The 10,678-nt window shown below is 44.2% G+C and overlaps 1 protein-coding gene across 1 annotated transcript in view; it reads right to left on the bottom strand.

The window, feature by feature from the left end:
• The window catches only part of Slc22a16 (solute carrier family 22 member 16), a 32,409-nt gene that overhangs the window by 10,083 nt on the left and 11,648 nt on the right, over positions 1-10,678 (bottom strand). Inside the window, exons 4-6 of the mRNA XM_028769097.1 lie at positions 7,519-8,053; positions 5,410-5,537; positions 1,806-1,915 (exon numbers count right to left, since the gene is read on the bottom strand). Of these exons, the coding sequence (XP_028624930.1) occupies positions 1,806-1,915; positions 5,410-5,537; positions 7,519-8,053 (773 nt within the window). The remainder of the gene's footprint in view (positions 1-1,805; positions 1,916-5,409; positions 5,538-7,518; positions 8,054-10,678) is intronic.

Consider the following 10,678-nt stretch of genomic DNA (forward strand, 5'->3'; position numbering starts at 1 on the left):
TCTCTCTCTCTCTCTCTCTCTCTCTCTCTCTCTCTCTCTCTCTCTCTCTCACACACACACACACACACACACACACACACCACTCACACCACACACAAATACTCTGGGTAACCTGGAGGGAAGAAGAGAACCCCACGTCTGCACTCAGACACTGGGGTAGCGGACAGTTGTTTGGGAGCTAAGGAAGCAGATAGCCCAGTCCTCTGCAGAGAGCTGAATTCCCAGGTTCTCCTCTGTTACCATTAACACTGGCTTTTTTTATAGGCTAAGAAATAGACTCACTAAAAAGTATTGTTTTTCTTAGAAAAATCAAAACCTCTCCCAGGTATCATGGTACATGCCTGTAATCCTAGCACTCAGAGAAGCTAAGGTAAGAGGAGCGTAAATTCAAGGCCTGCCTGGGACACAGTGCAAATTCAAGGCCGGCTTGGGCAATTCAACAAGACTTTGTCTCAGAATTTAAAATGAATGGGGGGATAGGTTATTGATATAGCTCAGTGGTAGAGTCCTTGCCTAACGGATGTGCATGTGAGGCTCTGGGTTTAATTGCCTATACAGGGAGGGGGGAGGGAGGGGAGGGGGGGGCAGAGGGGGAACTACTGGATTAAGTGAGTCATAGGTAAGGTCATTTGGAGGATTTAGGAGAGGTCTGTCAACAGAAAACTTCTAGATCTTTCTAGGGAAAGCTGGGGCATGGGCCTTTCATGGCATCATTGTGACACTAACCACTATTTAAACTTTAAAATTCAAGATGATTCTCTAAACAAAGGGGAAAAGGCCCCAATCCAAACTGTGTCTTGCAGCAGATGTGTGCAGTCTCTGGCCTTAGTGCAGACACAAGGGGCTGCAGTAGGAGCTCTGGGAATCATAGGCTGCTCATCCACACACACCAAAAGGAGACTCCAGCGCACCACCCGGGCTTCCAAAGGACCTGGGCACTTCACGTGCTGTCCTCATGGGAAATGTTGTTGGTAAGAGTCTTCAAAGGGCTGGAAGAGCCCTGGACTTCAGGTCACTGAGACCTCAGAAAAAGCAGGAAGCAACCCAGAATCACCTGTAATCCTGGAGCATCTGTACTGTGGAGACCCAGGGCTGGGATTTTGTATCCGATGCCTCAGAGTTTCTTACAGCCTGGGGATGTCCCTGATGAGGTAGTCTCAGGGAACCAGGGACTTGTTAGAGGCTAAACTGTGTCCCCTCAAAATGCAGATGTTAAAGTCCACACACAACATCTTAGACTTAGGAGATAGAGTCATTAAAGGAGAGATTATGTTAAAACAAGGGGTCCTAATTCAATAAAACTGGTACCCCATAAGAAGGTAGAAAGCCAATCAGAGTGTCCACAGAGCTTAGGCCTTGTGAATACGTTGTGAAAAAGCACCAGGGGTCAGCCAAGAGTGGCCTCCAGTATCCCAACACTTGGGTCTGAGACTCTGACCACTCAACTACGACAAAGTGTCTGCTGTTTAGCCACCTAATGCCTATGCCTGCCATCAGAACACTGAGAGGCACCCATGAGGAAGACAGTCTCGTGTGACACGCACAGAGTCAGTAGACACCTGTTTTATATAGGATTTGCTGTGAGTTTAATAGAGTTACTTCAAAACAATCCTTTAATCTCCTTGCTAATGAGCTACAAACAGCAGCTTAGAGTCAAAATTATCATCATTGTGGGATTTTCCCGAATCTCAGAGATCTGAGGACCATCCATGGGAAGACCACGTTTGTATTTAAAGATCGAACATGATGAAATGGCACGCAAGTAAAAAGTAACAGGAATCCAACAGAAGAGTAGGAAGCCTTACCTTACGGTTGTTGGATACAGCTCGGCCGTATAAAGGTAAATAAAGGCAAACACGGACCCTATGACGACTTTGACCACCAAAGCTGTCATTCTTTTCGCAGTCTTGTAATTCTGGGGAGGAGGGGGTTGCAAGCACACACACACACACAAAAGAAAATATCAAATCATTAAAATCACTTAAAACGTCCTAATTCTATCCACATGTTTGAGAATAACAGAGTTTTAAATTTCCTGTCTGCATTGATTTTGTAAACTCTGCTTGTGGGTTGCAAAAGCTTTCTGCCTTTGTGGGACTTAGGGGGAAAGTTTTGAATGTGTCCTCCCCCAGCCCCGAGAGGACTGAATGCCTGTCGGGATGAAGATGCGGGGCTGGGTACACTCCCTAAGCAGATGCCTGCACCAGTCACCGACAGCCGGAAAGGAGCCCTCGAAGCAAAGCCTGCATCTGGAGAGAGTGAGCCAGGTTTAAAACTGTCTCCAAACACAATCCTGTAAAAGTGTCTACTGTTTTTATTTGTTCATTGACACGTCCCTGAAAACCTGTCAGTGTCCCCAACCCACTGTCTGCCGTCTCTAAAGTGCTCCACTCTGAGGATGGTTCATGAGGACCTTCCGAGAGGACCTTCCGCACTCTGCCATCTCTTCCCTCCCCCTCCTCTGGGAGGTAGACAGCAAGTGGCAGTAGGTTAGACCACTTGATGCTCTTGCAGAGGACCTGGATCAGGGTTCCCAGCATCCGCATGGCAGCCTACAGCCACTTGCAACTCCAGTTCCGGGGGATCAAACACTCTCTTCTAGGTTCCCAGTGTGCCAGGCATGTACATGGTACACAGAAATACCCTCACGCAAAGTATCTTTACATATAAAATACAATAATAGAAAAATGATAACGGCAGGCCTGGGAGCCTCTCACTCTGGCTAGACAGCCAGTACATCACGCCAGTTGCTCTGAGCGTATAACACATTATGTTAAGTCATAGGTTTTGGGGGACCTCTTAAAACTGCTAACGCCTCTGTTATCACATACAGTGTTTGCTGAATGAACCGGCATCCTGCCTTGTTTCCGTTTTTCCAGTGCTAGAGTCTGAATGCTTGGCTCCCCATGCCGGGCGAGCACAAAACCACTGAGCTACAGGTCCAGACCCAGGTAGTGTGAACAAAATAGGAGTGATAGTGATAACTTTCACCATGTTGACACCATCTTTGAGGAGGAGTTTTATTTGAGGGGATATATTTGAAGTTGTGAGTTACTGCTCTATTTCTAGAAGGTTCCAGAAGCCACTCTCCTTTCTTCTCTGCTATTAAAAAAATGTGAAGTTCTTAGGATTCTGCCAGATCCAAAAGGAGCCGCCATCAAGCCAACTCAGCTACCTTTTTAAAGGCGTGAATAAACTTTTCCCAGGCTGGCAGAAACCGCCCTGCCCCGAGTAGCTTTATTCATACTAACTGTATGCCAATCATTTGGAAATTCGGTAATGTAAAACATGTGGTTCACCAGCCCTGATAATTCAGTAGCGTTGCCATTAAAGGATGTTGCTTATAACGTAAATTAACTTTCAAGCAGTATGCAAAAGTTAACCTGCTTTGCTCTAAACTTGCCACACTATCGTTTAATAAAGGTCATTGTTGAAGAAAATGACACAAATTATTCTAAGGTATAGCTATACCAACCACCATTCCCAAATTAGGATTAAGACGCAGCAGGCTCAGGTAGCATTCAGGTGGGGTGTCCTCTAGATACCGTAATCATACGTGCCATGGTTCACCGAAACACAGCAATGGAAATACTGCTTCTGTGGTGGAAAGAAGCACTTCTCACTAAGAAGCTGTATTTTCAAAAACAAGGTTCTTGGCCACCTCCTGTAACTAGGCAAGGTCTCAAATGGAAGGATTGAGACGTCAACCTAGCCACAAAAAAAAAATCTTCGACCTATAGTTTGTTCTGCCTGCAGAGTGCTCTGGGACCAGAGTCTAGCAGAATCAAAGAGACTAGAGACTAGATTTCAACCAGCAACTGATGGGAGCAGGTGCAGAGTCCCACAGCCCAACACTGGGCTGAGCTTGGGAAGTCCTGCAGAGGAGAGGGAGGGAGGGTCAGAGAACCAGAGGGGTCAGGAACACCATCATGAGAATTCGGCCCACAAAATCAACTGACCAGGACTCATGGGGGCACCCAGAGGTCAAGGGGCCCCCTGTAGGGGTCTGACCCAGGTCCTCTGCACATACATTATGGTTGACTACCTTGGTGTGCTTCAGGGGATCCTGGTGGTGGGAGTGGAAACCACCACTCCCTGAATCTTTGCCTACTTATGGGACCTTTTTCTCCTACTGGGCTGCCTCGTCCAGCCTTGATGTGATGGTTTGTGCCTGGTCTTATTGTTGCTTATTATGCAGAGTTTCGTTGATGTCCCTGGGAGGCCTGTTCTTTTCTGAGGGGAGGTGGGTTGTGGGTCTGGGGGAGGGGCAAGGTGGGAGAGAGAGACTGGTGAGAGGCAAGGGAGGGACGCTGCAGTCAGGGTGTAAGGTATGAGAGAAGAAGGGTTTTTTTTTTAACTTTTTTAATTAAAAAAACAAGGTTTGGAACTGGAGAGATGGCTTTTGCATAGGTCTCAAGTTCGAGACCCAGCACTATCAGAGGGCTCACAACTGCCTACAGTTTTGGCTTCAGGGGGATCCAATATCTCTAGCTCCCACAGGCACCACATACATGCCTGCACATAGGCACATATATACACACACATGTAATTTTTAAAATACTAAAATATAAATTTTTAAATTCAAATTTCTCAGAAGATTAGTGTATACTATAGTCAACATACAGTATCTATTTTACTGGCCGACTGTGGGAAAGGCAGAAATTATCTGAATATTTGACTTGTCACATTCTTTATTGTTCAGATGTCCTCATGACTCCTTTATTCAGGTTTAGCCTGTGCCATATATATTATATGTAATATTGTATATCATGTATACATGTATATTCATATATATATATATATATATATATATATATATATTTCCTACAATGAACACAATATTTGTATAAAAGAAAAAGAATGTGTTTTTTAAGAAGACACCTTTGCCAGATGATGCTGATGCATGCCTTTAATTCTACCACTTGGGAGACAAAGGAAGGCATATTTCTGTGAGTTCAAGACCACCCTGGTCTACAGAATGAGTTCTAAGACTGCCAGGGCCACACAGAAAAACCCTGTCTCAAAAAGAAGGAGGAGGAGGAAGATGAGGATGAGGAAGAAGAAACAGAAGAAGAAGAAGAAGAAGAAGAAGAAGAAGAAGAAGAAGAAGAAGAAGAAGAAGAAGAAGAAGAAGAGGAGGAGGAGGAGGAAGAGGAGGAGGAGGAGGAGGAAGAGGGAGAAGGAGAAGGAGGAGAAGGAGAAGAAAGAGAAGGAGAAGAAGAGGAGGAGGAAGAGGAACAAGAACAAGAGGAGGAGGAAGGGGAAGAAAAAGAGGGAGGAGGAGGACACCTCTAAATATTATGTATAAACTCTGTCTTTGTGCCTGAATTGATCTTTATACTAAAAGGCACTAAAAGTCTTTTCACAAACCTTCCACAGCCGTTCCATAAAGAGAACAAACTAACTCACCGAGGGTATCACCACGTAAACCACACAGGTGAGCGAGGACAGCAAGAGGAAGATGAATATGGTCTTCCTTCTTCCAACTCTCTTCAACCAGGTGCACAAACAGACGTAGGCGGGGATTTCCACAGCACCTGCCAATGACCCAGAGAGCTCTCTATGAGACTGCTGGCCACCACCCAGCACCCGCTCCACGCTTTCCCGCACCTGCTGAGCCTCGGTAAGATGTACCATGTTTTAACTCACTGGCATGACACTGTTTCCTGTGAGGCCACTAGTCAGATAAAATCCACGCAAACCCTTTACACCATCCTGGGAGCCGAGCTCACTAGGATTCAGCGTGCATCTTGAGCGAATCAAGGGCAGAAAACAGAGCTTCTTGAGCTTGGCCATAGTTTACATAAGACCTCAACCAGCCGCCGCATTTAACCACCCTGACTTCTGCCGCGTATGCGCTAATCATAAAAATAACGTGACGCCACTTTCATGCAGTTATTAGTACAAGTCAAAGCAGCCCACCATAGACAAACCCGCATCAACAGCTCCTCAACCTAGAAGAACATTGGCACTATAGCCAATCAGGAAATAGGTCAAGACACTTCCTCTATATTATATGTAAACACTGCTGTCTCCTACTTCAAAACTATTATTTTGTAGCATAATAAACTTCTAAACTTAAAAAAAAGTGTGATTTATTTTTTTTATAAAATTAAAGTAGTAAGTTTCTAACTAAAGTAGTAACTTCAAAATTAAGTACATTAACTAGCAACAGCCAGTTAATAGGTTAAAAAAAAAAATGGGCTCGCTTGCATCCTCAGGCTAGCCTCAAACTCACTGTTTAGCCAAGGATGAGAATGAACTCAAATTGTTGATCCCCCTGCCTCCCCTTCCTGAGTACTGAGATGACTCAGATCCAGAACATGGAGCTCTTGGATGGGCTGGATCCTGCAGCTCCCTGGCCTCCTCTGGGGACACTGTTTCCCACTTTCTTCTGCTGCCATTTGCTGCTGTTCTAGAGAAAAAAAAAAAACTACACCATTTCTCAAACTGTTGTATAGAAGAGGGGTGGGCATTTCTTATAGACGTGTAACATTGTCCAGAAATGCACTGCTTAAAATGATTTTTCTCTTCATTCTTACGGACTGATAATACACAGAAAATAGATGTGTACCTTGAGAAAGTCTGGTGTCGATATCTAGAGATGCAGAAACAAGGGCTTGCTAAAGGTAATATAAAACGCAGGCGCCCACACAGAGACAACTAGCTCGGACTGGACGGAGGAATACAAATTCCGACCATCCGCCTGCGTCTCCTCGGCTGGCCCACTCAGCTCACATGTGGCTATCCTGGGAGTCACAGTCTGCTTTATCTAAAGTCATTCTAACTTTTACTAAAATTAAACAAACATGACAGTGTTAGTAAAGGTTACGTGAAGGGCTGGAGAGATGGCTCAGTGGTTAAGAGCACTGACTGCTCTTCCAGAGGTCCTGAGTTCAATTCCCAGCACCCACATGGTGGCTCACAACCATCTGTAATGTGATTCAGTGTCCTCTTCTGGTGTGTCTGAAGACAATAACAGTGTAGTCATATGCATAAAATAAATAATTATTTTTTTAAAAAAATGATAAATAACAGTTGCATGTAATGAAATTAGCTTTACACATCAAGGGCATCTGGTATATTATGTTTTTAAACACCATTCTATACTTTAGGCATATTATATCAGAAAGAAAACCATCTTACCCAGAACAGTGTGTCGAAAGGATCTCATACATGCCATGTCATGGAGCATTTATATGCATACATTGACAGAGATACATACAAAGAGAGTGGAGTATGAACAAGCCACATAGTCTACAAGTTATTCACTGGGAGGAACGATGGGTTAGGAATTGAGGAAGGAAAGAAGCAAGAGAAATGGGGAGGAAGAAGAAGACGGAGGAGGAGGAAGCCCTTGTAACTCTTGACCTTTTTTCAAACAAACATGACACGTGTCCTATAAGTATAACAACACTGAATCTCAGTCACCAATATTGTTCCCAGCTTTAAAAGATAATCAGAACATGGCAGACACTTGACCTCAAGGGCCATCCGTAAACACGTATTTGTGCTTACCCACTAGGAAGAGGTAAAGAGGGTCATTTTCTTTTCTCTGAATAGACTCCATGCCAAATATGTGGTATCCCAAATTTGCTGTGACCCAATCCAGCCAAACGATGAGGGTCATTTTTGCAATGTCAGGGCTGTGAAACAGAGCTGCTAGGCTGTGCTTTCTAATGCTCTTGGGGCTTCTATCATGGGACGCCGCCGTCACATCTAGTGATAAGAGTTCCACCAGGTCACAGGAGCTGGAGTTATTCCACACTGCCATGGTATCCACTGTGCCTTGTGCCTCTTTGTATCTTCCTTCTGAGAGGAGCCAGAAGGGTGTCTCTGGGAGCATCCAACAGCACAGGATGAAGGGGGTGGTCACTGTGCACAGGATGATCTGGTAAAGCCACCATGTTTTCACCAGATAGCTTACCACAGCCACCAACATTACTCCAATAGCAAAGAAGGTGTTCAGATGCATGGAAGCCCACGTGCGAGACTTCTTGCCAATGATCTCCATCACATAGACAAAGACCACCACAAAATAGCCACTCGAGGCCTGAAAGACAAAGGGAAGGAGACTCGGCAATGATGGTTCAGTTACCAATGAGGGATCTAAGCTCTCTGCAAAGCCATCTCAGTAAGAAATAATCTTTCTGTTTTAAAAGCAGGTCTTTTTTTATCTTTCTTCACCATCCCTACCTGGGTCACAAACTTCAGAGACTATGATAAAAGTATTAGATGCCACTTGGCTTAATTTATAGTAAAGTTCCATCATAAGGGAATACTCTCAGTTTCTTCTGAAAGCACGTGCCTTCGTATCTAAATGCCATTGTTACATCTGACTTGTCAATTAAAGTCAAGGCTTTATGGAGATTAATGGGAAAAAAGGAAGACTCTGTTAAAACCTTATTTTAACAAACAACGACAACAAAAATAAAGAGATTGGATTTGATCAACCATTCTGTGCGTCAAAAATTTCTAGCAATAGAGTATAGAGACCACCTTTAAAATTAGAGCAAATGTGTGTGGATCACATTTTTGACAAAGGATTATACAGAAAACTCCTAAAACAAAACAAAACAGGAAGAAAGTTCAGTTCAGAAATGGGCAAATGGCTTAAGTAAGGCACTTCACAAAAGTTATTGGCATCACTATTAAGTAGATACAGATCAGATCTATGGTGACATGCCACCTCACATCCATTAAGATAGGCCCAGGCACTGGAGAGATGGCTCAGCAATTGAGAATACTGGAATCTCTTACAAAGGACTGGGGTTTGACTCCAGTGTCTACATGACAGGATCTACACTCCAGAGTGTCATCTGCTAACCCCAGTTTGATGAGGCTCTAATGTCCTCTTCTGGCTTCCGTGGGTACTGCATACATGTGACACACAGACTTTCATAGGCAAGGAACCATAGACATAAAATAAAAATATTTTTCAAAGACATCTGCTAAAAGAAAAAAAAAAAAGAAAACAAGCGCTAGGAGACGTAGAAAAACTGGAGTTCTTATGTGCTATTAGTAGGATGTAAAATGGTACAGCCTCTGTCAAAACCGGTGTGGCAATTCCTTAAGAAAATTTAAAATATTTCAAGATCGAGCAATTCCACTTCTGGTCTACAGAGTGAGTTCCAGGACAGCCAGGGCTACACAGAGAAACCCTGTCTCTAAAAACGAAAGGCAAAGAAACAAACAAACAAGAAAGGATGGATTAGCATTCCCAAGAGTGAAATAAGAGAGTTACAAACGAATAACTTATACTGTAGCCAGTAGTGAACGTCATACAGACCGTGTCCTGCTTATGAGAGGCTGCAGAGAAGAAGAGCGAATGGTCATTTAAGGGCCAAAGAGTTTTGGTCTTGTAGATGACAAGCTTTGTGAGATATAACTTACCACAATAGAAACTGGATAATATTCTTTTATTTTGAAAATAATGCTGTTTTGCTATTGTTGTTTTATTTGTTTATTTGTAATTACTACATAGCCCAGGGTAGCCTCCAAATTCCGACCTTTCTGCCCAGTGCTGAGTACAGTCTTCACTCTAACCCCTGGCTGAAATATGCCTAACTTTAATGTAGCAAAACTCAGATTATAAAAACAGTATGTCTGTAGCAGGATATTGTCCCAGCTACATTTTACAATAAAGCTCGGTAATTTGGGAGGAGCTAATGTGGGAGGAGCGAGGCGAGAGAAGAAAAGTTAGAGGAGAAGGAAGAGGAGGGGCGAGGAAGAAGGAAGAGAGGAACCGGGGAGGAGGAGGAGATGGCTGAGGATGTGCGAGTGTCTCTAGCAGTCTGAGGTAGTTATAATATCTAGGTTAGGTATTGGGTGACAACACTAATTGTGTGGGCATCTTGTTAATTGAGCATTACCAAATATATGTACCAATCGGATAGCCATTAAGTATTAAGAGTCTTCATTCTACCACCGGGTACCACGGGATGGTGGGTATTATCTGGGCTCAGCCGAGCTTTGTGGAGTCAGTGTGGTGGATTGGCAGAGCCATCTCCCATGCTGGCGTCTCATGGATGCCAAGGGCCAGTGCTTCTGGCCGGCCAGAGCCACAGTCAGACCCGAGCAGAGGCTAGACCATTTGGCCTCGGGCCTTGTCTAGTCATGGCGGCTGCTTAAGAACAAGCCAGATCCAGTGTAGCCATTTTAAATATTATCTTCTACATATGTCCTGTTGGAATAAACAAAGATCAAATCAAATGATACAGGTTCTAGGTGGTCATGGCGTTACATGCCTTTCATCCTAGCATTGGGGAGGGAGAGAGAGGCAGATCTCTGTAGGTTCAAGGCCAGCTAGGGCTGCATAGAAATACTCCATATCACAAACTAAATAAAACCATAACAAATTTATCATTTGAGGAGTGGTTGCAGAGATGATAGTTGTTCTTACAGCAAAAATAGTAAAGTTCATGGGTTTGTGAACGTACTGGCTGACGTCAGTGTAACACAAGCCAGTGTCACCAGAGACGAGGGAGCCTCAGCTGAGGAAAGGCCTCCATGAGATCCAGCTGTAAGGCATTTTCTCAATTGGTGCTCAGTGTGGGAGGGCCCAGCCCATGGTGGGTGGAGCCATCCCTAGGCTGGTGGTCCTGGGTTCCATAAGAAAGCAGGCTCAGGGGTTAAGAGCACTGACTGCTCTTCCAGAGGTCTTGAGTTCAATTCTCAG

Source organism: Grammomys surdaster, unplaced genomic scaffold (genome assembly GCF_004785775.1).
Source record: "Grammomys surdaster isolate TR1022 unplaced genomic scaffold, NIH_TR_1.0 190, whole genome shotgun sequence".
Classification (NCBI taxonomy): domain Eukaryota; kingdom Metazoa; phylum Chordata; class Mammalia; order Rodentia; family Muridae; genus Grammomys; species Grammomys surdaster.